At 46.3% G+C, this 25900-nt stretch overlaps 2 protein-coding genes across 4 annotated transcripts; one reads left to right on the forward strand and one right to left on the reverse strand.

Moving 5' to 3' along the window:
- Window positions 1–4423: 4423 nt before the first annotated feature.
- On the forward strand, window positions 4424–8536 carry Skida1 (SKI/DACH domain containing 1). The gene has a single exon (XM_028764932.1). The coding sequence runs from the start codon at window positions 4432–4434 to the stop codon at window positions 7150–7152; it is 2721 nt and encodes a 906-aa protein (XP_028620765.1). The 5' UTR covers window positions 4424–4431; the 3' UTR covers window positions 7153–8536.
- Window positions 8537–12930: 4394 nt separating this feature from the next.
- Window positions 12931–25095, reverse strand: LOC114619068. Of its 3 annotated transcripts, none has more exons than XR_003711058.1 (2): window positions 24829–25095; window positions 12931–13211 (listed from the first exon to the last, which is right to left on the reverse strand). XR_003711058.1 is itself a non-coding variant. In XM_028764942.1 (2 exons), the coding sequence occupies exons 1-2, from the start codon at window positions 25030–25032 to the stop codon at window positions 24235–24237; spliced, it is 549 nt and encodes a 182-aa protein (XP_028620775.1). In that variant the 5' UTR covers window positions 25033–25095; the 3' UTR covers window positions 22141–24234. The 3 variants fall into 3 exon arrangements, 1 of the variants encoding a protein (XP_028620775.1); XR_003711057.1 differs by lacking the exon at window positions 12931–13211 and adding an exon at window positions 17701–17783; XM_028764942.1 differs by lacking the exon at window positions 12931–13211 and adding an exon at window positions 22141–24579.
- Between the last annotated feature and the right edge of the window lie 805 nt (window positions 25096–25900).

Consider the following 25900-nt stretch of genomic DNA (forward strand, 5'->3'; position numbering starts at 1 on the left):
TGTGTGTGTGTGTGTTCCTCATTTAAATTATGTATGTATGGGTGAGAGCTTGGATGAAAAAGGATTATTTTAATGCCCTTCAATACTTTAATTATATAACAGTAGTAGTGTAGAAATGCAAAAGTACTCTTAGGTTTTCCTTTAGATTTTCAAAGGAACTTTCCCCATTAGTAAACTACTTCCTGCAAATTGCTGTTGCATTTCCCAGCTAAGCATTTAAAAGACTGTGAATGCCTTGTGCATTACTTCGCTCCAGAGGAAAGAGGTCAGACTGAATTGCTATGGTATTTAAACATAAAATACAGTGAAAATAAATCAAAATAGAGCATCGGAAGGTGGATTTAGCACATTCATATGGGATAAGTAAAGACAAATATGTTCAGATCTTCACAGTCCATCACTTTAAAAACTGAAAGTGCTGATTTGTTTTTTACAATAAATGTAGAAATAAGTGGACATTAAGAATACACTTGAAACTGTATCTGCTACAGAGGGTTTTTCTTCAGCAAGCAGCTTTGTTTTCAAAGCTAAAATACTTTTCAGGATAATGCAGAATTTGTATTCCAACCTGAGTAAATGATCACATTTCATTAACAAACTCAATAGGTATCACTTGCACATTGTGATAAATTCACAATTATCCCCTAGACTTACAGAGATGTGTGTGTGCATGTATGTATGTACATGTTCATTTGAGCATATCTCCCACATATGTACATATGTTTGAGAAACATAGAAGTTGATATATCCTTTCTTAAAAAGAATTTGAATACAGTTCATCATCAGAATTGGGTTCATCTTTGATTGCAGAGGCAGCTGACATGGTCAACAAATTTATCAAAGAAACCCCCTGGCTTTTGAAGAATAGTACTTCATACATCTGGATCTGCACATCCAGGCAAACTAAGTAAATTATTGCATAACTTTAAGCATAATTGATAACAGATACCTTTAATTTTTCATCCCTATTCTTTTGGCCAGCTTTCGCATTAATAATCTAAGCCATAAATGTTGGTAGCTATTGATCGAAATCCCCGGTGTGCATGCAAATCCATCTTAAAGTCCCCTGCCTTTCATGTGTGAGCGCTCAGGGGCCTCTGCTGGGTCTTTTTATCGGGATCGACCCCCAATGTGCCTGGAGAAGACCCCGGATATGCAACGTGTGCTGATGGCCATAAGAAAGCTGTCTGTCACATTCTGTGTGTGTGTGTGTGTGTGTGTGTGTGTGTACACAAACACCAGTGCTGGAGCCTTAACACACACGAGGATGGGGGAAGTTACAGGAACAAAAGAATGTATTGGACAAAAAGCCAGATGTGTAATGTGAGTATTTAAGATGTATAAATGTAAAGGTTCATCTCTATGTACAGACACTTTCTAAGAAGTACATAGAGACACATCTCCCAAATCCCTGGTTCTTTACCTTTTTAAAAACTGATCCCACAGATTATACCTTCAGTTTAAATAATACTCAATATTGTACTAATTTCCAGAAGCATCTATATTTCCAGTTTTAAAAGGTAGAGAGAAGGGACAGGAAGGTAAATTTGAACTGTTTACTAAAGCATGCTCCCACGTGCATGGGACCTAAGAGGTGGGGGTGGATCTAAACAAGAAACAGGAACAACTAAAAGTACCTGCCCCCCCTCCCCCCCAAAAAAAGATGCTGTAAGCCAACCTTTTAAATGTCTTCTTAGAGCCCCCACACATACATTTTTTTCTTTAAGTTTACTATTTCTTAGCTGTTTGTCTCTTTAATCTAAATCTTATAGCTGGAGGAGGGGAATGGGCGGGAGTGGGTGGGATGGAGAGGGCTGGCACTATATAAGTGCATCAGAGGAATTTTAAAACACTGACGTTGGCAATAGAAAGGCTCTGGTCATTCGACTTTAAAAACAACAAACACCAGCATTTGCTTTTCCAGGAAACTTCGATTTCTGCTTAAAGCTTGTACATTTGGTCTCCCTGTGAAAGTGAAAGAGAAAAACTCGGTGTGGTAGAAGCAGATGCAAAGGAAGCCCAGTCGGTGGATGGTCTTAGCTGTGACGAGGCATTGTTCATTGCTGCCTCTCGGTTACGTTTAAAGCCTGAAATATCACGAGATCCATTCAATGATCCTTCTCTCATTCAAGGGACAAAAATGTAATTTGCTGTAGCTCTGATTTCTTGGATGGAAATGCTAGCCTTAGATTTCAAAGGCAAGAACTAGACATCGCGGTTTGTACACGCATTGATTAAGTTGAAGAGCGGCGATTACATCTCTGCTGAGAGCAACAGTAGTCCAGGGCTGACTTTTCAAATCCCAACCTCCTGAGTTACAGACTCTCTTAAATAGACTTCCTTAATTTCCGGATGTACTTCTTGAAATTCCCAATCTCTTCAAAATTCCTGGGAAAATTACAAGGAAGATGAGGGTGGGGGTGGGCAGCCATGGCCGAGAGACTTCGTCTTGTCAAGCAAACTACCTTTTTGTATGTCTGATTTCTGTTTGTTTGGGTTTTTTTTTTAAGATTTTTTTCTTTTTTCCTTTTCTTCTTCTTTTTTGAGTCATACCTGCTCCTGATGGTCAGATCTCAGCAGGGGAAACTGGAACTTTTGAATATGAAGAAAGAAATTATTGTGCATTTTTTTCTTACAAGTTCAGAAATATCCGTTCATTCTTTAACCTCACAGATGTGTCTATTTTAGGAGAAAGGAGGAAATATGTAGATGCTTGGGCTGCATTTATGCTGTAGTTACAAACACGGGAGAAGATTTTGCCGAATTTGGCAAAGCAGCCAACCACTTATGTGAGATCCTGCAAATGCAAGTCGAAAGACCCTTCCTCTCACTTGGCAATATTTTGGATATCCCTGAAAACGACAGCAAACCTTGTTAATGACTAAGAAGAGGTTAAACCAGACTGATATTCATCCAAAGTGATTTTGTTAAAACATGCCTGGCTTTCACAGGGGGAAAATGGAAGATGAGGAAGATTCATCTAAACTACCAGCCAAACCATCACCAACCACTGAAATGGTCTGCACCATACATCAGCACTTTCTTTTCATTGTTTTTATGTAAAACTTCTAGAAGCACCTTGGGGAGCCTTCCATTTTCTTCCCTTTGCTGCAGAAGGACGTATCCCTGGAAATCTGACCTGTGCACGGGACCCTGGCTAAAGCCTGTCCTGGACACTCTACAATGACCTCACCTCTACTCCAGGCTGGTTAATCGTGAAAAGTGTATTCATTTCTGGCTTATCTGCGCTTTGTTATGGGCCTGACGAGAAACTACCTTCTCCCTGCCCCACTCCTCAGCAAAGAAGCGAAATCCAGTTGAATTGTTACATGTTCCTGAGGTGGAGCCTCGAACTGCTTTCTTGGTCAAATAACTTTGTTTCTGGTTGTAAAAGGGCATTGGGGGGGTGGGGGGACTCGAGAGAAATTGCCAACGTAAGTCCATACTGGGGTGGGTCACCTCGGGGTTTAACTTTGGAGCTCCCAGCCAGTCTCCTTCTCCACTCCCTGAAGGGAAATACCAGGCTATTCTGGCACGTTTTCCCTTAAGCTTCATTTTCCAAAGAAAAAGGGGGTGGGGTATATCTATTTGAGCTTGATAATGTTTTTTAAATGCTTTCCTTTGAAACGATAATAGCTGTATCGGTAAAATGCAAATAAAGCAAAAATAGGCAGTATTTCTTTAAAGGGGAATATACGGTGCCTTTTTTTTTTTTTTTTTTTTTTTTGCGTACATACACTGCTTCTGATGAAGTCTGTGAGTCAGGCTGTTTCTGAGCTCCGATAGTTTAATGGAAAGATTTATATACCGGCTGTATTATTTACTTTGGGAGGGGAGGTGGCAGTATAAGGGTATGCTAATTAGTAGGAGATTTTGGGGGGAAGGGGTGGAATATCAATTTTTATTGCATCACCTGTCAGGAGTGTCCAATCAGCGTTGGCTTTAGGGGAATTAATTGATGAAGGTGTCTCCGGACGAGCTCACTTCGCTCTGTCATTTTATTTGTAGCTAAAGCAGCGGCGGGAATAGCAGCTGCATTTCTTTTCTCTTTCTCCCTTCACATTCCATTATCATAGTGCTCCAATGGAGAAGGAAGGAGTAGCGGGGCCCAGGTACTGATCCGCATCGAGGACTCAGACCAACACACTGGCAGATCTGAAACCGGATGGTCTTTTCCCTCTTTTTTAAAAAAACGAAAACCAAAAAAAAAGCGAGAATCAAGTCAGTGTAATTTCATGGGGTTTTTCTCCCCCCCAGTAATTCGCCTAGAGTTTGGCACTCCCTTCGCCGGGAATAACAGTCTTTGTTATTTTATTAGCAGGATGCCTTGAGACACACGCAGCATCTGGCGGAGGATTAACATACATACATGTGTATGTATGCGTCACGTATATATTTACTGCAAATGGTGGGGATCATTTAGAACCCGAGATGGGAGACCTGAAGTCAGGTTTCGAAGAGGTGGATGGCGTGAGGCTCGGCTACCTCATCATTAAAGGAAAGCAAATGTTTGCTCTCTCCCAAGTCTTCACAGATCTGCTGAAAAACATCCCGAGGACGACCGTGCACAAGCGCATGGATCATCTGAAAGTGAAAAAGCACCACTGCGATCTGGAGGAGTTGCGGAAACTCAAAGCAATCAACAGTATCGCCTTCCACGCGGCCAAATGCACGCTCATCTCCCGGGAAGACGTAGAAGCGCTCTACACCTCCTGCAAAACCGAGCGTGTGCTCAAGACCAAGCGGAGGAGGGTCGGTCGGGCCCTGGCCACAAAGGCGCCGCCGCCAGAGCGCGCCGCCGCCGCCAGCCCCCGCCCGGCTTTTTGGAAGGACAAGCACCAACTTTGGCGGGGCCTGAGCGGAGCCGCGCGGCCCCTGCCAATCAGCGCGCAGTCCCAGCGTCCGGGCGCCGCCGCCGCGCGCCCCGCCGCCCATCTACCTCAGATTTTTAGCAAATACCCGGGCTCGCACTACCCGGAGATCGTTCGCTCGCCTTGCAAACCCTCTTTAAACTATGAAACTGCCCCGCTCCAGGGAAATTACGTCGCCTTCCACTCGGACCCCGCTTATTTTCGGAGCCTGCTGTGCAGCAAGCACCCGGCTGCAGCCGCCGCCGCCGCCGCCGCCGCCGCTGCTGCCGCCGCCGCCGCCGCCGCCTACTACCAGGCGGCCGGGCCCCAGCCCAAGGCGGCGACCGGCGCGGGAGGCCCGGTGAGCCTGACCTACCGCTGCAAGCGCAAGCGCGGGGGCGCCAAGAACTGCCTGCTCGCGCCCCACGCCGGCGCCCGGCGCCTGCTGCTGTTGCCCAGGTCCTACAAAGCCAAGGCGGCGGCGGCGGCGGCAGCGGCGGCGGCGGCGGCGGCGGCGGCCGCCGGTGCCACTTGCTTGGAGAGGTTTCATCTGGTCAACAGCTTCTGCCCGCCTCCCCACCACCACCATCACCATCACCACCATCACCATCACCACCACCACCGGGCCCAGCAGCCAACGCCGAATCACCACCCTCCTCACCACCACCGGCCGCAGCCCCATCTAGGAAGCTTTCCCGAGAGTTGTAGCAGCGACTCCGAGTCCAGCTCCTACTCCGACCATGCAGCCAATGACTCGGATTTTGGCTCCAGTTTGTCCAGCTCCAGCAACTCGGTGTCCTCAGAGGAAGAGGAGGAGGAAGGAGAAGAGGAGGAAGAAGAGGAGGAGGAAGAGGGGGGCAGCGGGGCCTCGGATTCCAGTGAAATCAGCTCCGAGGAGGAGGACTCGTCCACCGAGTCAGACTCCAGCTCCGGGTCCAGCCAAGTGTCAGTGCAGAGCATCCGTTTCAGGCGCACCAGCTTCTGCAAGCCTCCCAGCGTGCAGGCACAGGCCAACTTCTTGTACCATCTGGCCTCCGCCGCCGCTGCAACCAAACCCGCTGCTTTCGAGGATGCCGGCCGACTTCCCGACCTCAAGAGTAGTGTCAAAGCGGAGTCGCCAGAGGAGTGGAATCTGCAGAGCTGGGCTCCCAAAGGGGCTCCGGTGTACTGCCCGGCCAGCATGGGGAGTTGTTTCCCAGAGATAAGAAACGATAGGGTATCTGAGATTACATTCCCACACTCTGAAATTTCCAGTACTGTAAAGAGAACTGACCTGACAATTAACTGCCTGGCAGAGGGGGCCTCTTCACCTAGCCCAAAGACAAACAATGTATTTCCACAACAAAGAATACTACGAGAGGTTAGGAAATGCCTACAAGCAACTCCTACTACACACTGTGCAGAAAACAGCACAATAGCTGCTAGGTTCTTGAATAATGATTCTTGTGGAACAGCAGCAAATTCAGGAAAAGATTCCAAAATCCCTCATTGTCCTGAATTTGCTACGGATTTGCCCTCTCCTCAAACCGATCCTGGAGTGAATGCAGCAACAGCAGCAGCAGCAACAACTAAAGCTGAGAGTCTCTGCACTGACACAGGCAACAAGACACTGCCATTTCTGCACAATATTAAAATCAAAGTAGAAGACAGTACTGCTAATGAAGAATATGAACCTGATCTTATTACAAATCAGCTCAAGCGGGAGTGCAATGATACAGAGGGTGAGTTTTACAGTCTCACTGAGAAGAAAGAGGAGGACACCTTGTTACCCACAGCCAAGGAAGGTTTTGCATGCCCTGAGAAAGAAACGCCTTCCTTAAATCCACTGGCTCAGAGTCAGGGCCTTTCATGCACTTTAGGATCTCCAAAACCTGAGGATGGGGAATATAAATTTGGTGCCAGGGTGAGAAAAAATTACCGGACACTAGTACTGGGCAAACGACCAGTCCTTCAGACACCTCCAGTCAAACCAAATTTGAAATCAGCTAGAAGCCCTCGTCCTACAGGTAAAACTGAGACACATGAAGGAACACTGGATGACTTTACAGTTTTAAACAGACGCAAAAAGGTAGCCAGCAATGTAGCATCAGCAGTGAAAAGGCCATTTAATTTCATGGCAAATTTTCCTTGTCCACCTTCACTCATTATTGGGAAAGATGGGGATTTGTGGCCAGCGTACTCCTTAAACACCACTAAGGATTCCCAACCTCCTCACAAGGCCCATCCTATATGGAAATGGCAGCTGGGCGGTCCTGCAATACCTCTTCCACCTAGTCACAAATTCAGGAAATTTAATTCATAAAAAATGTTTTGGAAGATATTTTCTTGTACCATGTTACCTTCCTTTTGTTGTAAACTGTACAGGATGGCTTGTACCAAGTCCATTAATGGTGTTACACCCCTTTTGGAGTCCTGGTTTATCGCATTTTGAAGACAGAAATCGGATTACTTTTTTTTTTCCCATTGCGGGTTTTTTTTTTTTTTTTAGGGTGGGGGCGGGGTGGGAGAAGGGTTGGTTTACATACCACAGACTACTTCAGGCTAAAGACTCAAGTAAAGCTCAGTTATTATGGTAGAGCTGGAACACTTTACTGTTTCAATGCTAATAATGCACCGGTACCTCAATTCAACTGCTACAAATAAATGTCAAAAGGTTGAATAATAAATATTACAATGAGCCATTAAGTTTATGCACTAGATTTCAGACCTGAAAGTGTAACTGGTATTCAGTGAAAGTTTGTTAGGTTACATGTTACACAATGAGGTAACAGGAAGTTTCTGTGAGCCCAAATGTAATTTTCTGGAGCTCTTATTTGTGGGGTGTCTTTTTTTAAACCCTCATTCCCTTTCCAAGAGTAGTTGCACTTAACTTTTCTTTTTTTTTTTTTTTTTAAATGGAAAGATTGGGGTATGAGTCCTGATTGGATGCTGATTTAAAAGCTGCCTCTTGTGTGAGAAGTAAAAGAAATATGTTTTTTTTAAGGATGTGCTTTTTTTTTTTAAACCTTTACAGTCACTCCTTGCAATTGGAAAAGTCCCTTCTGTGTTCTCACCCAAACATTTAAAATAGGATGACTCTTACTCTGCTCCTGCTTATCTTCTGATCTGAAGATAACTCTTCAAGCTTTCAAAACAATTAAAACATTTCTCCTAATAGCAGGATGTTTAATGGTCTAACTCATCATAGTGACCAAGCAGTAAATAACAACCAAGAAAGAGTCATAACACCCCAAGTGAAAAATAACTAATTTCAGGGCTTTTTGGTATCAGAACTCAGGCACTTGGATTTTATTACCTTATGCTTTTTTCTGCATCTCTCTAAACTTCTGTTTCAGGCCATCCTGTGTATAGAACAGGAGAGTTTCTACTGCAAGTGACAATCAGAGGTGACTATCTATATTTGCACTTAAAATCAAAGTAGTTCCACATGCAAATGGTCTACCCCTTGGTAAGGCCATGCTGGTGCACTGTGTTGTAAAGATGAGGGCAGTAAATCAAAATGATGGAAATTTGCACTGTTGAAAAGCATGCTTTAGCTTTATTTTCAATTAAAAACACTGTTTAAAATTCCTGGTTCCATACATTTCTACTTATTCCAGATTGAAGAAGGGTTAACAAGAATGAATGGCTTTGTTGACATTTTCACTTGTAATGTTTTTGCCTGAAAGAAATGCATTTATTGGGTACAGTGTTTTGTGGTGATACTTTGTGATGAGACCAATCAGGTTCTGGGCATAACACTGGCAGATCTCCTCTCAAAGAACAGAAAAACTTTTCAAACTTGTTACAGACAAACTACTAAAAGTTTCATATTTAAGAAAGTAAAGCAAAGATCAGTTGTTATTTTAATGAAAGTTGAATCTAGTAATTCTTGGGTCACCAAATTATGTATCTTAGATCCTTGTTATCTTTAGTCTAAGAGGTTGCATCTACAGACCATAAATCACAAAGCAAAACAAAACACCAATGAAATGTTTACTGTGTGAATTTAAATCATTATTTCTCATGGAAATTCAGCTATTTATTTACCTTAACCTTTTAATTCCTGCCCCCTTTGAAATTTTCCTTTTGTCTATAAATGTTTCAGATAGTTCTGGATGGTCTCAGACCTAATTGCTGTGTATGATCTGTGGTTTTCCTCCTGTTGTAAAGGACAGAGGCTGAGAATACCTGCATCCAAATACATTTGGATGGAGTGAACAGATGCTTTGAACTGCTTCCCTTCCTTTCCTTCTTGAATGTTGCCAGATGTAGGCTCACTGGATTTTTTTTTTAAATTGGAATCATAGATATGGTCAAAGCAAAAATTGGGGGATGTTATTCTTGAATTCATGTTTGTATATATTTCCAAAGACTAGTCCATAGTCTCAGTGAAAAGTCCCAGAAATCTGAACAACTGGCTTCTGAACTTGAGTCCTTTTCTCTTTGGAAGGCAATGCAGAATTTAAGACAGTGAGTTGTCTTTATATAGAAAAAACAAAACAAAAAACAAAAGCAATACATTCTGTAAAAAGTATGACACCCACATAGGGGAAGTCTGTAATTTCCATTCTTTAATTAGTGACAAGATGAGAAAGTTCAAGGACAGAGACTACTGCATTTAGACTAGGACTTTCCATAGTGGCTACAGACTGTTACCAAGTTATAAACTAAGAATCTGTTTTAAGTCTACAGATCTTGAGTGTGGAAGTCTATAAAATGGAATGAACACAAATTAAGACAAATATCCCATAGAATTTTGGACAAAATATGAGGCTCCAGCTTGGACATTTGGTCCCCAATCCTCAGAGTATCAATAGGTTCAGCTTCTAGGAGCTGCTAATGAGCAGAATGGGGGCCTAGGCATGCCAGAGTGGTACCATCAGGAGGGAAGATGTTGAGTAGTCAACATAAATTTTATCCCACAGTATTCCTGTAAGACATCAGCCACCGCAAACCCTGAGTTGGGGGTTTCTGTCAGTAAAGAGCACCACATAGTAAGTCTTAGTGTGCAAATATAAGGTATTCTTTCAATTCCTAGTAGCCCTCAGCTGGTTTCCCATCCTGCTGTGGGAATTAGTCCCAGAACAGTTTATTTTTATTTGGGTTGTTTTATGATTAAAGACAATTTCTAGGTCTTTCTCAGCTGCTATAAATGTCACATTTGTTCAAAAGTTAAGCCTTACTGAGAGAAAAACAAAAGTTACCTCCATTGACAGGTTGAATTTTTACATTTAAATGTTTTCAGGGAATAGGTTTGTTCTTTTAAATCCTATCAGGCTCTAGGGCCAGTGATTCTTGTGTCTAAATTATCTCAACAGACATGGGGGAAGTGTAAAGAGAAATCCCTTTCTCTGCCTTTTTGGTGAAGCAAACTTATTCCTGGTAATTTTCTGTTACGCCTGTGAAGTGAAGATTTAATTATTTTTTAAAGAGAAGTGTGTACTTTCTTCCCCAGTCAGGTTATCTGCCTTTATAGAAAATACAGCTTTCCCCCTACCCCCTAACTATTTACTTTTTAGAATGGGTGTTCCTTTCTATTGCCTTACTTGATTACAGTGGAGTAATCTCAATAATGGTTGTTTATTTGGAAACCAACAACAAGGAGCCCCCACAAAACAGCAATAACACAAACTAGATGGGCTGGTGTGTGGATTTTTATCTTATTTGTGTCTGGGTGACTTTCAATGGTCTAGAAATTCCTCAGAGTTCTTAGCTAACAAGAATTAGGCTGAAAATTTCTACTGATTATGAGAATGGGAGTTTTGTTTGCACACAGGAAAACATGTAGGTGAAAGTAATTCTTCAAAAGCATTGTTTTTCTTTCAAAGAAAACAAAAATACTCCACGGTGAAATTTTTCTTAAAAAAAAAAAAACAATAAAACATCAGCACCTATAAGAAAGAAAAGAAAGAAAGGAAGAAAGAAAGGTGACTTTTGCTTCACCTTGAAAACATCTTCCTGCTGAAAAGGATTATATGGAGGGAGGGATTTCCCAGGGCCAAAATAGGAAGGAGGAAAAAAAAAAAAATCAAGGCTTCCTATCAGCTAAACTCAGTAAATTGGCAAGGATCTACTTTCAGGAGTCCTCCCTGTCACCTCTGTTAGCCCTGGGATTCTCCTTTTCCCTGTGAGGAACAACTACCTTCCCTCTGGCTTGGGTTATGGTTTGCTCCCTAGGCCAAAGGGCATTCTGCAAACTAGCCTGGGGGTTGGGTACGCAAGGCCTATCCAGGAGGTGGGGGAGGGCCGCATTTTACCTGTTTGGCAGGCCCTCTTTTGCTTTAAAAAACAGAGAAGAGGAAGGGGGAGGCAGCTATCAGTCTTTGCCCATGCCCTAGGCCCCTGCTACTCTAGCTCCTTTTCAAACTGTGGAGGCCTCACAAGCTTCTACTTTAAAAGGCCTGAGATGTTTTGCATGAAGCCCTCACAATAGGGGTTGAGGGAATTGACAGTTTCAAAAACAAGGCCTTCAGTCCTTTCCAGCTGCCGGGCCCGCTCTCCCGCACCAACTCCTGGTTCTTCTCTGCTGGTGGCGTCCTCGGCTGAGCACAGCCTCCCTTCCAGCCCTCAAGCCCGCGCTCAGGCCGGCCCCACCCCGCCCCCAGGCTGTGTTTGTAAACAGGGGTCAGTGGCCAGGGGCTGCTGGCGCGGGCTTCAGGCCTACCGGTCTGGGAGAGAAGACCAGGGACTATGGAGCCGACCAAAGGCTGCAGGCAAAGGGCTGAGGGGGCTTTCCAGGGTTGCTTTCCGCAGCCACCGAGCTCTGGGCTCTTCACTGACCCAGAGCATCCCTGGGTTCTTCGACCAAGGCTACCATCATCACCAAATAGATGTTTAAGTGCCGCCATTTTGCATGGTGGCAAACAAATTTCTTTGTGACTTTTTTTTTTCCCGCCCAGATCTTGCTCTCCTCTGATCCTGTGACGATTTCGCTCCTCCAGGCAGAAGAGCCTGCACCTCAGCTCGTCCTGCGCAGCCTCCAGTCCAAGCGGCCATAAGGCCGAGAGCAGAGGGCAGCTAGGCGCGTCGGCCACCTAGGGTCTTCTCCCCATCAGAGACTGGACTGCTTCCCCTCAGGTTGCACTTCTTTTGTGTGTCCTGAAGTCATCGCCCATCCCTGCCCATCCTTGCCGTCTTGTATTTCTCACCTTCTTGCCCAGGTCTCATTCCTCCTCCCCAGGCAAATGGGACCCAGCTCTTTGCTTTGCTTAGCGGATTCCGGGGCCTCTAAAATGCGCTTGTGAAAGGCAAGTGGCAAAGGGACTGGGCCAGCATGGCTGCGATCTCCTCCTGGAAAGAGGCTCAGGAGCAGAGGCCTAGCGTGTGGGGAGGGAGCGCGCTAGTCAGGCCCGGTGCAACTCCTCGCGTGGGAGTAACCTGAGGCAAGGCCTGCTTGCTTTGGCTCCGTGGTTCCCATCCCTTGGAACTTCGTTCAGTGCATCTGCAAGTGGAATGATGACCTGGAAACGGGAAACGTGAGACAGTGACCTGGAAAACCACCCTCGGCTGGGAGGTTGGAGTGCAGCAATGCAAACAAAGCTGCTACTGGGGAAGAGGGGAAACAGAGGTGCTCCGCGTATAGGTCACAGGAAAGTGCAACAAGCTTGTTTTCCCGGGTGTTTAAAATGCAGCCCCAGTTGTAAAGTGTGTGAAATTACGCACTGGTCTCTTAAAGAGTGCCTAATTTATAGTAAATAGCAAGGTCTTTGTAAATGGCTTTATTATGTTGTTTCTTGTTAATTGTTGAGAAAATCCCCATTGTTGAGTGTGAAAGGCTTTATGAGCTAACCTGGTCCTCGGCGCAATCAGAGGGCAGTAAATGGCCGCTCGACCTCCAAGGCCTCATGCGAAAGAGGACTGCGGGGACTTCTAGAGGCGCTTCCTCGGCCAGGAAAGAAAGTGACAAGACTGTCCAGCTTTTAATTAATGAGAAAGCGTGTTTTGAACTCGCAAGCACCCAAGACCAGCTGGCTGGGTGCGACAGGCTAGCCAGGGCTACCTAGGGCCGCGGGAAGGCCGGGGCCGGGCCTGGGCTCCCCTCCCCGGTCACAGCCCGCAGGGGGTCGTGCCTCGACCGCAGGCTAGCGAGCTCGGGGCGCTGATTGGAGCCTCGCTGTGAGGCCTTGGATCTGGGCTTTGTCTCTAGTTCTTCTCCAGCCGAATGGAGCGAGAGCCCCGGACCGGTGCACCTCGATGGCAGAACCTCTCCAAAATGCCTGCCTGGCTGGGGAACTGGAGGGTCTTCAGGCTGAGCAGGCTCCAGGGACGGCTCCAGGCCCCTGCTTGGGCCTCCTCGTCTTTTGTTTAAAGAGCTCTCTCCTTCCCTCCCTCTTTTACTCTCTTATGCACGGTGACACACACAGTCTCTTCATTAGAAACCTGCAAGAAGGGAATCAGAAAACGAGAGAAATGAGGAAGGAGTTTGGTTCTGTTTGTTTAACACAGAAAATAATTTCTTTAATCTAAGATGAAATGTTCCTATCTCCTCTTCCGGTCACCTCCCAGTCCCTGTCCAGCCAGTTAGGATCAAGGACCTGAATGGGCAAAACCAGACAGGCGCTGGCTTCATGTCTAGGACTTTGAGGACAGAATCCCACGGGTCCTGCAGGCCCTGAAAGGGCAGAGGGGCAAGCAGACAGCGCCTCCAGGGCTCGGTCCGCGGCCCTTCCAGGGCCTTAGGGCCTGGTGGGTCCAAGGGAAAAGCAGCTGCCGCCTGTCTTGCAATCTTTTTCCTCTGACACTACAGCTAGAAAAAAGCGAATTTCTTCTTGAGCCTACACGGGTGGCAGAAAACCTGGCTTGGGTGGACTGGAAGAGAGGGTTTGGACATTAGCTGATGCAAATCACAGGGAAATGTTAATTCCAGCGAGGGACAAAAACCTGTTTTCAGCTATCCTCCTTTCCCTTCTTAGATGGCCCTCTGCTTGCGCACTCTCTCTCTCACCAAATTAGCTATTACGTGAAATCCCCCTGGGTTTAGAGCACTTGTTTCGCGGATTGGCGTACAACCCATATTAACTATGCACTTTCTGCTATTCCTCTTGTGACTGTCCCTGCTTCTTCCTTCTTTGCGGAGAGTATGATGCATTTTATTTTAGTCAATCGATGCGCACAAATACTGGGATAACACAACCCACACATCTGCGGTGGAGGCTGTTTTCAAAATTGAGTTTAGGGATCAATACTAAGTCGGAATGCTCCAAATTGCATGAATTCACCAAATTCAAGCCTTGGGCTCCCAAGCCCTTTTCCTGAGTAATTAACACACTCACGGGTTATAGCTGTGCGTCTACACTTCCTGCCTCTCTCAAAACAGGATGTTTTCCTCCTGGGTATTCAGCTTTACCTAAAGATCACTTGGTTTTCTTTGAAAAACACGACCCCCAAACTTGTGGTGCCAAACCCTGTCACCACCTTTCACGCTGATCTCCTCACCTTATTTTTCTAAGACCTAACAGTAGCACTTAGAAATGGGCTAGCAGAGGCTCCACAAACCTTTGCCCAATTTAATATTTCACTCGTTAGGGAGCAGCCAACACTTGGCTCCCAGGATTTCTAGATCTGTGGTGTTAGAGTCACAATACATGCCAAGCAATACTTTTTGTTTATTTGGCCTGGACCATAGCTACATAGACTGGTGTTTTACTGGGGGGTGGGGTGGACAGCATTTGCCCCCCACCCTGTTGCAAGGGACAGTGAGTTTATAACCAGACATGGGTGGCCTCTGAACAAGAATTAGGAGAGCTTGCTGCCCATAAAAATCAGGACCGTGTGTGTGTGTGTGTGTGTGTGTGTGTGTGTCTTTGCACAAACGTGTAGTCTGGAAGAAGTACCTAAGAGAAACAACCAAAGAATCTAGATTTTTAGTGGATTAGAATATCCCAGTTTTGAAGCTCATGTCTGAGTCTTCCTTCAGGTTGGGTGTCTGGAACAAGACAGAAGATTCTTGTTCTGTCCCAGGAAGGACAGGGAGTAGAAAGCTTTAAGGTCCTCCAGAAAGATCCACTCTTCTAATTGGTGCTATCCAGATGTCTGTGTTTGACCCCTTTGGATAAAGACTTAGCAGTCAGTAGACTTAGACCCTAAAATAGTAGCAGCTTAGCAAGGAGTTCACAGATCTGTAAAGGCCTTTCCAGGCCGGAAGCTGGGAATGAAGAGAGGAAACCATTTGTGTGGATGCCATCCTCTCGTCCAAGACAACAAACCAACCAACTAGTCAGAACTCTCCTGGAGAGTTACTGAAGCCTATGGAGGAGGCACTGGAAGGCAGGAAGAGGATGCCCGTCCTTAGCGTGTGCCTCCTTTAGGTTATCTCCTGCTTGTGCTAAGTGATGGTCAGTGGTGAGGCACAGAGTGAAAGAGGGACTGTGCCAAACTTAGCAGCCACCTTGCCCCTCTCCTGTGAAACTTCGAGATCACACAAATCCATGGGAGTTCTTAAGGCTACAGCTTGCTTGTGCTGAAAGGGGAAAGTCCTCAAGCTCTGAAACACCCTGGAAGGGCCTGGACTCCTGGATCTGCCAGGAAGAAAAGCACAGTTCACACCATCCTCCTCAAGTCCCCTGTCTCCCCCTCCCTGCAGATGAATACCCTGATTGTCAGTAGGGCAAATGTCAAAGCATAGTTTTCTTCCTCTGTACTGGGTCCAAATATGCAGTCCTAAGGAAGGTTAAGCTTTCAGATTCTTTTTCATTACCATACCTATCTGAATTAAAAACTGCACATTATAGTAGGAATTGCCATGGACAGGCTTATTCACCATTTTCCTGTCTGCCTTCCCTTTTTTTTCTCTCTCTCTTTTTCTACCCTCTTAGCTTCTACCATCCTTTCCCCTACCTAACCCTCACACTCAGGTGGAGATCTTTCTCCTGGGGTGGAAAGAGAGGAAGAGCCCAAGTTGAGCCCAAGTTGGGGGAAGGACACAGCAGGATGGAAGCTGTGGGGTGAAGGGCCAGAGCATCCCAACCTCTTGGTCCTCAAATACTGAGATACTCTGCGTTGAGTATCACAAACAGCATGTATACCAAACCCAAAGCGCTCATTTCCATAAGCATGTGGAAAGCTATGGGTCGAACACAGAGTGCATTGCCAGATGCAGATAGACAGAGGTGCTTTGAATTTTGTTCCAAGTGTTACATATCATGTGGCAAATTGGCCTTCAGAAAGCCAATTTTATTTTTTCCTGTTAATAATAAAAGTCTTCTTAAACAAGCTTAAAGTATGTGATTGAGAATTAAGAGCGAACATCTTTATGGCTAGAGTGTTTCTTATCTGATTTTTAAAAGAGGACTAGTATACCTTTTTTTCATAAGGAAGTTTTTTGTTGTTGTTGTTGATTGTGTTTTTTAAGTAAGAGTTTGGTTAACATTAGAATTGTTCAGTGGTTCTGCTGTTCACATGCTTTTAAGAAAATAATAAAAATATTTAAATCTTTTTAAATCCTTTACATTTTTAATGGATCATGAATTTTAAAAAGCAAACTAGAAAATTGGTCATATACTCTTACTATCTTCTTGATAAAAATTGTCTATGAAATGTCCACTTTCCCTAAACTATCACCATTTCATATTATCTAAAACATTTCAACCTGTGTTTGCAGTTGTAATACGAGATTATAGTGAAATACAAGGGAAACATAACTCATTTTGTGGAACTTACATGGGGAGGAAATACTACTTATTTTGCAGGTGGGTTACCAGGGTTTCTAAAATCTTGTCATTTGCATTAATCTCTTGTTGGTCTGACCTGGTCAAGATCTGACACAACAGAAGGATTTCCAGATGAGTCACAAGCATCCTGGTTGTGGGCTTCCCAACATCTCCCTGATCTGAACTTTAGTGTATACTTAAAGACTGGTCTTAAATGTGATCTTTGAGGGGGAGAAAAGAGAAAAAAATTGTTAAGGAAAAGAAAATCGGGAACCTTTTTATAAATCCTGTTAGGACCATTGAGTCCAGTTACCTGCTCTAATGTGAATGGAACCATTATGGCTGGCTGAACCATTGACAGGGTTTCTTCATTCAGGATCCTGGCCAAAGGAATAGCATGTCAATGTGTAAAATTCTAGCCAAAGATAAGCCATTACAATGGAAATCGCAATGTGCAAAGTCTCATTGAAGCCAATGAAATTGAGTATAATATCCATACAACATTCTCATCTGCTTGCTCCAGGATTTAGTATACAGCTCTGCACTGAAATGAGATTATGCATATAAAATGCCAATGTAGAATACACTGTCCAATAAAACATTAGAAGAGCAACTTACAGCCCATAGACATGGGCTTTACTTAAATTTGAACTTCATATACAAAATAAGCCACAGCCCCATCAGAACACTAAATCTACACCATGCCCTAGATCTGGTTTTTCATGCTTCTTTCTGCATGACTCCCCCACCCCCTCTCCTATCCAAACACAATTCTTTTAAGGGCACTCTTCAAATCATCTAGCAATTCCCAAAGGGAACCCAGGAGTCTCTTAAAGTGCCTTTCTAAATTAAAAGGCCCAAACAATATAAGTGCATTTTTGACCAAATATATGTATATTTTGTATATGAATGGAATTATATATACATATATACCATATATACATATACATATTAGAAAGCATTTGGATTTGAGAACCTACGGTTTCATAAAAAAAAAGACCAAAGGCACCAAAGAGAAAAACGCCCCCACAGTGGATTACAAGGTTATGGGACAGGTCACTAGGAACGGGAAATAAAACTCAGTGTTAGGTTTGGTCTGTAAATTATGCACCTTTCAGGAAAGGGGGTTGAAGGTCTCTTCACTCAAGGGGTTTTTTTCCCATCCATTTTGCTATTAATTCTTAACTCTTGGTAGGCAGTTCTTTAATGAGGTTGTTTGTGGCAGGTTAATTTTCTCCAATCTACTAAGCTCCTCATTTTCCCTTAAGTGTGCTGCTGCCCGGAGCTTTCAGAATTGTCCATACTAGAAGAAAACAGAATAAACATGCTGAAGTTGCCTGGGTGGGCTGTGAATTAAAGGCGTTATGTGGACAGATAAACAGAAGGCCTCGGACAGATGGGAGTGGGAGGGTAGGAGCCAGGCTGAGTTGAGGGCAAGAGGGAGAGAACTCGGTCTTAGGAGAGCGATGACCCTAGGAGTGTAATATATTAAATATTGCAGCGATCGATTTCAATACCCCAAGTGGACACGGGAATAAAAATTCACCAACAAGCTGAAGTGATTAGGAATGCTTTGTTGCGAGGGAAAAATGTGATTTTCTTCAAATCCTTTTTGTTCAGGTTAGAAGAGGCCCAGACAATCCAAGTGTAAGCCCCGGACTCCCAGTTTGGGATGTAACCCTAAAGGTTAGTCATATCTCAATGGTACTTCTGCATAGTGGATGGATGAGCTGTGTACCGAGGAGGATTAAATAGCAGCCACAATTATGGGCTGCTGACTCCCTGAGCTTTCCTCCCAAATCAGAGAAGAGCACATTTTGGAGAGCTCTCCCTGTGAGTTAGTCTTTGTTTCAGCTCTGGGACAAAGCAGTGGCTTGTACAATTCTTCTTTCATTAAAATCGAGGGGGGAAAATACACAATACGGTTTGCAGAAGGTTGAACTGCCATACCAAAATGTGAAAACAGCGTTTCCTGTTATGTAGGAGAAATTTTTTTCAGTGTCATTCTAGGAAGAAAAGTATGAAATTGTCATACATATAGGCACAGATACCTGCTACCACACACAATTTTATTACTGGTTTCCAAATTGAGTTGGACTCTTGCATTTAGATACTCCCTGAACTGTTCTCTCTTCAAGTCCAGGAATCTGCTTAGGGATTTGGGGTAGTCATTGTGGAGGCTGCTTGAAGCAGGGGGATTGTTTTCAGTCACAGACTAATGGGCAAAGCCTGGGCCTTACACACTGGGGACAGCAAGTCTGCTGCTAGGGACACATTGCTGGATGCCTGCAGGTAGCTGCAGCAGCTACTGCAGCTGCCTCCTCCTTCAGTGTAGACGGGGCTACAAATCTGGGAAAGAAACACAGCACTATACAAAGGGTTTCTTTAATGAGGAAGAGTTCCTCAGATGGTGTGCTGGAGATGCTCCGGCTTCTCTTTCCCTGTCAGATGCTTTCTCTTTACGTAGTTCTTTTTGTGATAACTGGGCATTGGAAATCACACACACACACACACACACACACACACACACACCAGCACTCCTTGATAACCCAGACACAGACATCTATTAGAAGGTCTGAGTCAAGCTGAATTTCTGAATTGGGAGAAAGCAAACCTCTCTGACACCCCTGCCCCCCACCACAGAAGAATTCTACATCATAAGTGATCTACTCTTGAATGCATCACAGTGATGACTAGCTCTCACTTACAGACATGGCCTAAGGACCAGCTGCATTTCTGTGAGAGCTTCTCCTCATCATGGAACAGAGAGGGCAGGAGAAGGAACCCTAAGCTTCCTCATTTCGTTCAATCTAATTCGGGCTGAACATGGTGGGTTAGGGCTGAGACTGGTTGTGTAGCAGAGCACTTAGGTTCCTGCAGCTTGAATCTCCCAGGCTTTCTGTGGAGAGCAGAGTGGCTACAGGGAGGCTATTATGCCTATAAAGCTGTTTATCTCTCTTAAGCTACACGACTCCTTCCTCTCTTCGGGTTGTGTTCAACCAGGTTCAGGTGTGAAATGTCACTCAGAGAAGTGACCTTGAGGAGGTAGTTACTGAGACCAGTTATCTCTTCCTGAATGTGGAGAAGACTGAATGGGGGGGGGGGGGATTTGGGTAAGAAAGAGCTTGTGTTCTGTTGTGAATCCCATCTTTTATTTTTGTACCCTGGTCCCTTTCTGCTTCATCTTCTCTTCTTCCACACTCTTCCCCTCTATTTTGAATCATGTAAGAAGAATATGTACAAGACCAGGGCCTGCTGAAGCTGAAGCCAGGCCTGACTATGCCTAGGCAGGTGGGAGAATTCTGAGATTTCTGGGGTTATGTGACTCTGGAGAGAAGGGATCTCTTGGGGGAAGACACAGGGTGGTGGCCTTTAGTCTCTGGTCACTGAGGTACACCTACTGAGTCCAGGGTCAAGACTCTGGACTGGACTCCCCAAAGCCTGCTTGGTACCTGTTGCTTGAAGTGTCTGAGGAGTCTTTGAGTCCCTAACCTATTTTAAGTTTTGGGCTTAGGTCAGGCTCTCCCTAGGACTGCTGGATTCACCTGTCATTATAATCGCTGCCGAAAGTTCTTGACAAACCTCCACAATGTGCATCTGCACAAGGGCGCTTAAGGTTCACTGATCTGTGTGTCGAACTTTGCAAAACTGCAAATAAGCGAGAAATTTTGTCTATTCTTGTGAAGGGAGATACAAGTTGGTACTTAACGTGGAAGCAGGAGAAGGGGGTGGGTGGGTAGGGAGTCTAGCCAAAAGCCCCACTGTAATCTCCAGAACAATTTCATTTCCTCTGCAACACCCTGGCTACCCTGGCCCAGGCCTCAGAGAGGTCAAGGAGGAGATGGAATTGAAGGATGGGGTGGGGTGAGGGGCTAAGCCCTCAGCCAGGTCGCAGGTGAGAGCAGAGCTAGGTGGAGCGGAGGCAACTAGAAGGAAGGCCGAGGGACGGGGGAGGGGCAGAAGTCTTTGGCTTCTTCCAGAGGGGTTTTTCCTCAGGAATTCGCACAGCCCGCCTCCCGGACCGCTTGCAGGGCTCTCCCCCGCCCCTTCTGGTAGAGCTGGTCGCAGGGAGCTCGGGTTTCCTGCAAGCCCCTGGTGCCTCCAGGCCTCCGGCTTTCAGCCGCCTGGGAGAACAGGCCTTTCCCGCTTGCTGAGAAAGGGAAAAGCGCGTGCGGCGCGGGCCCAGCGTGCAGCGCGCGCCTCGGTGCCGGGAGAACCGGATCCTCTCGGAGATGCTCAGCAGCCCTCCGCCAGCTATGTAGAGCTGGTCCTGCGGAGCCGGCTGTAGCCTGGGGTCCCGGGTCGAGCCACCAGCCTCCGAGACTTCCATGCCTGACGCCGCTGCTCGGAAGCCCGGCGTAGCAGGGACAAGCAGGCCGCGGGAAGCTTTCCCTCCGTCCTCCGAAGGGGAGCCTAAACATTTTTTTTTTTAATCTTTTACTTTAAAGTGATCCATCACGACACACCCGAGAGTGGCTCCACCTTCTGTCCCCACCTCTGCGGCCTTCACTTGTCACCTCAGCTCTAAGTGTGCTCGGAGGACGCGCGGGCCGTGTGCGTGTGGCAAAGGGTGCTGCAAGCGCCAGTAGCCCGAGCCTGCGAGGCTGTCGGGTTTGCATGAATTCCGATATGAGAACCCACACTTAGAGGGTTGATTCCTGCTTCCTTGTTCATAACCCTGTAGGTGAAAATCACCATCGATCGCTTTTCCCCTGACATCTGTCCCTGCACGCCTGCCTCCCTGCAAGGAAGTGCTCGCAGGAGCCGGGCTTCATACCCGCTGCCTTCAGGGAACTGAGGATAAGAGTCCTCCATGAATTAAGTTGATTATTAATTTGGGCTGTTTGGAGCTGGTAACACTATAGATGCCTTCGGCTTTGGGAATTGTCTCTGGGCGGGGACGCAAGCACGAATGACCCAGAATTGTGACTGGGAAAAGTGAGTGAGTTCTGGGTAGAGGCTTCCTGAGTGGGCAAGAGAGAGAGCTTCCTAGTGAAGCTTAGCTCTTCCCAGTTCCCAAATAAATTCTTAGTTAACTAGTGTAAACACATCAGTATTATTAGATGGGTGAAACAGAGGGTTGGATGTGGGGGCATGTCAACTAAACCCCACCCCATGATACTTTCTTAAATGACAAATAAGTACGCTTACAACACGAAAATAGAAATGTAACATTCGACTGGACGAATTAATTTTTGACGGATTTACGGCATGATTTTCTTTCAGGAGGTATTCCTGGCCTTTTTTTTTTTTTCTTTCCCTATCCAAAGTGCGGTCCAAAGACAGAAATATAAACAAGCTCTCTGCCTTACGGAAGCCCCTTAACAGTATCTCCCAAAGAAAGATCAAGACACTTTGTGAATTTTCCCCAGATAATGCCTCATATTCCGAATGACTGATCAGAGAACTCCGGTATTGTTCAATAAAATGAGAGGAAGGCGAGTGACGTGGGAGCCGAACAATGGCATTTCTGAATCAGTTTGCTTGATTGGCATTTGGGAGCTTCATGACCGCAGGGAATAGGACTCATTACTGTGAATACACCAAAACATCAACCGAGATTAGAACTCTAGATCCTGTTTTAATCCCATTTCAGCCTAAATTATAGTGGGAAAATATAAGATCCAAGGGAAGAGAATTACGCCAGCATATATTGACCTAAAGTTTTAATTGTAGTAAAGGGGAAATTAAAGTGTGCAGCTGAAGTACTTTCCAATAGTTTCAGGACTGGTGCTGGTAATTAAGCAGGATTCTCGGATGTAGTAGGGTGGGTTCTAAGAATATTTACGTGGTATAAAATACCTCATATTTGCTTGGGGTGACACGTGTTTGGAGGGAGGTATTGGAAGGTTTTCTTAACTTTGTACATATGAGAAAAACATCATAGCCCTTTCCATTGGTTAAAAGGCAGGGAGGGCCATTAGCAAATTCATGGTGAGAAATAACTAGACACTTTACTGCTAGAGTCTAAATATCTATTGTTATTTGGAAGACCTTATTACTTTGCAGAGGATTTTTATATTAATGCCAAAAGTTGTGCTAACACTAAATTTAGCCCGGGAAACTGCAGTAGCTGTTATTCAGTTCATATTGGAAAGGGGGAATGTGTTTTGCAGTCTGTTTTAATAACAGAAAAGTGTGAGCTAATGCAGGTTGTGGGTTTGATCAGAGTCTGGTGTGTGGCAACCACTCTGTACAAAAATGTTGACTCTTTAATGGAATTCATCTTTAAATCTTAGAAACTTAAAATACTGAAAGCCTTAGGAATCATGTATTAAAGCTGAGACACAGTTGAAAGACAAAGCAGTAGTAAGAAGATAGGTATATTCTTGTATTTTAGTAAATTACAGCAAAGGAAAATAGAGCAAAGTTATTACAAATAATGGAACAGAAAGGGTTGCTACATGATATAGCTCCACAATTATTTTGAGGGGTGGGCTTTAATAAGAAGCCTCTGTTGCATGGGAGCTTGGAATTGTAAGAATTATTTTTTGCATCAAGAAGGGACTGAAATTAATTATTAGAAGCTCAGTAATCACCAAATAAACTCCAAGCTTTGAGGTTAAAAACAGAGGACTATCTTCATGTTCAATTACTAATACAACCGTTGTTTCAGCGTCTCAGCACCACCAGATAGCATCTTCTATGGAGATACCTTGGTATTAATTAATGACTTCTTTATTCTCATTATTCACAAGGAAAAATAGGGGTCGTGTCACATTAAAATTAAGATTATCTTAGTTTATCTGGGCTCTTAAACAAAGATCATTCAAACTAATTATATTTTGAATTAACAGAGGTTAGGCAATTTATCGCTTAACTTTTTTTGTCTAAAGACAAGAAAATAAAGCTCAGAAATAAGCAGAGTTTCATTTTAAATACAGAAAGAAGCAAACATGTCCTGACTTTTGCAGTATTTCCCTTGCTAAAGGGGGAATGAAGGAACTGTAAAAGACGTGACTTTGCAAAGTCAAGTCCTTTTTAAAAGACTTGGATCGAAATTCTTGCTATGCAACAAGGATTCAAGTTTGATTAATTTTCTGCAAGCGACGTGACAGCGGTGTTTTAAAAGATTAATTAAAATTGAAGTGATACGGAGCAGGAATCCAACCTGCAGAGACGTCCCTGGCGCCTTTTGGGGGGCGGGGGGAAGGCTTTGCAAGCCAGTCCCAAGCCCTAACTACCGGCTTTCCCGAGCCTGGGACGCAATTCCCCGTCTCCTGGAGAGGAACGCGGAATTTGGCAGGGCGCCCGTCTGGCCGCCTGGCATACCGAGCTGGCCGCCAGCTCTCGGGGGTGGGGACGGGGTGTGTCCCCCGGAACCCGCTGCGGAGAAAAGTGCTAGCGCGCCTTTAGACCAGCCAGTGAGGACCTGGGTCAAGCCAAGAGGCGGGAGGGGGCTCCTGGAGCTGACAGCCACAGGCCCAGCAGCTACTCCAGCGGCTGCACCTACAAGGTGACACCCTGCTGGTACGGAACCCTCCCCCCCAACCCGGCCGAGCGCAAACGTGCTGGAGTGCAGGGAGTGAGGATGGCAGTCTGCGGAGATTCGTGCACAGGGCCGAGGCTGGGGAGAGCTCGGCCACACTACGGCTCCTGGGCCCAGATCCTGGGCCTGGATGAGCAGTGCTGCCTGGTGACCTCGGACACGGGAGCCGTAGTAGCCCTTCACTGTGCAGTTGCCCTCCCCTCCCCTCCCCCGCAGTTTCCCGCTCTAGCTCCCCTCCCCCACCCCACATCCTGCTCCCCTCGCTTTACTCCGCGACGCCTTCAACCGAGTAAGAAATTAAGCCGAACACAATTGTAACTGTACTCAGGGAGGCACAATCGCCCAAGCCCTTGGGGTCACGCGCGACAGAGGGGCGACGCGGGTGGCGCCGCCGAGGGTGGGGTGGAGAGGGCGTTCTTTTGCAATCAGACTCCTGGGCGCGACATACAATGTCCCGTTCTCCCTTCTGGGGCTCTGGGGTCCTCACGAAGAGAGGCTGCGTCGGGACTTGCTGCCGAGACCGTGCGCCCAAGGTCCGAGGATGTCCTCTGCGACCTGCGGCGGGCGCTGTGGGTTCAGGCCCAAACGAGTCCCAGGGGCTTATCAGCGCCTGGAAGTAGAGGTGGTCTCTCTAACCCCTGGCGTCAGTCTTTACCCTTCCTCTTCCCGGAGACCCGGGAGGCGGCGACAAGGAAAGAGAGGCGGGAAAGCCGCACGGAGCTACCCAAGTCAGAGGCGGTGGGGCTCAGGGGACTCTAAGGGCGAGAACTGCGGATCGGAAGCCGGGCGACAATCCCTTCCCCCTCCACGTGCAGCCGGGGCACCTCCTCCCCGGGGAACCCACCCAGCCGCTCCCAACCTGGAGAACAAAGGGTCTGGGAAGCACGGTCGGGGTCGGAGAGCGGAGGTGGAGGGACGCAGGAAGGCAGGCGGTGGGGGCAGGGGAGGGCGCCTGCTTGCACTTCCTCTCTGGGCCGAATGACGGAAAGCTCCACGCAGCTAGCGCCTCGGTGAGGCTGTTTCTCAGTCCTGGAGGGCTCGGTACCTTACCTAGCGGCAGCATTCGCGCCCTTCCTCCCCTAGGGTCCCCACCCCCCTCCGGGGACGAAGGCCTGGAAGCCGCAGAGCCCGCTGTGCCCTGGCGCGGGAGGAACCGCGAGACAGCAGCGCCCCCTGCAGGTGCCAGGCGTCTCCGCAGCCGGGCACGCATCGACTCTTAAGGTGGAACCCGCCTGATTCCAGCAAGCTAGTGGTTGTGGGTGGAGGTGGGTAGTTCCCGCCTCACCCTCATGCGCAAAGGGTCTCCCAAGCGAAACGGGCCTGACGGTCCAGAACCCCGGAGTCTGTCCCTCACCGATGCTATTTTCTGGACCCTTGGCCCCACCATCTGCAGGACCTCATCTGTGGATGCCCCACTATGGATCGACAAGTCACATTGCTAATTCCCAGTGTAAGAGACTACCTAAATCCCGCTTCAAGGCGGAAAGGCCAGAAGGCGTTTCTGTAACTGGAAAGCAAACTTTTACTTTTGTTTATTAAACGTTAAGTGACGGTGAGCATGGGATGAGACTGGCCAATCTCGGAATCTTCTCACTCCCAGCCAACTCGTGGACAGGTGCACGCACTAGGGGACTGGACTACGCGTCCAGCCTGTTTGGGGATCCACATCTTGCAGCTTCAGCGACCCTCTGCTCGAAATTATCCTATACATTTTTTTTTCTTTCTTGAACCGACTGATAAACATATGAGAACCCTTGGAAGTGTCCTCCACGAACTTCAGATTCTTGGAGAAAAACCTATGAATGAGCAAGTAGGGTTCCCCGCGGTCTCAGTCTATTTCCTCTCTGTCGGCGCCTGGGAGCACGAGGCTGCAGACGGTCCCTGGACTCCCGCACTCCCATGACTCGGGAGCGGCGGAGAAGACCCGGGAC

This window comes from Grammomys surdaster, unplaced genomic scaffold (genome assembly GCF_004785775.1).
Source record: "Grammomys surdaster isolate TR1022 unplaced genomic scaffold, NIH_TR_1.0 146, whole genome shotgun sequence".
Taxonomy (NCBI): Eukaryota; Metazoa; Chordata; class Mammalia; order Rodentia; family Muridae; genus Grammomys; species Grammomys surdaster.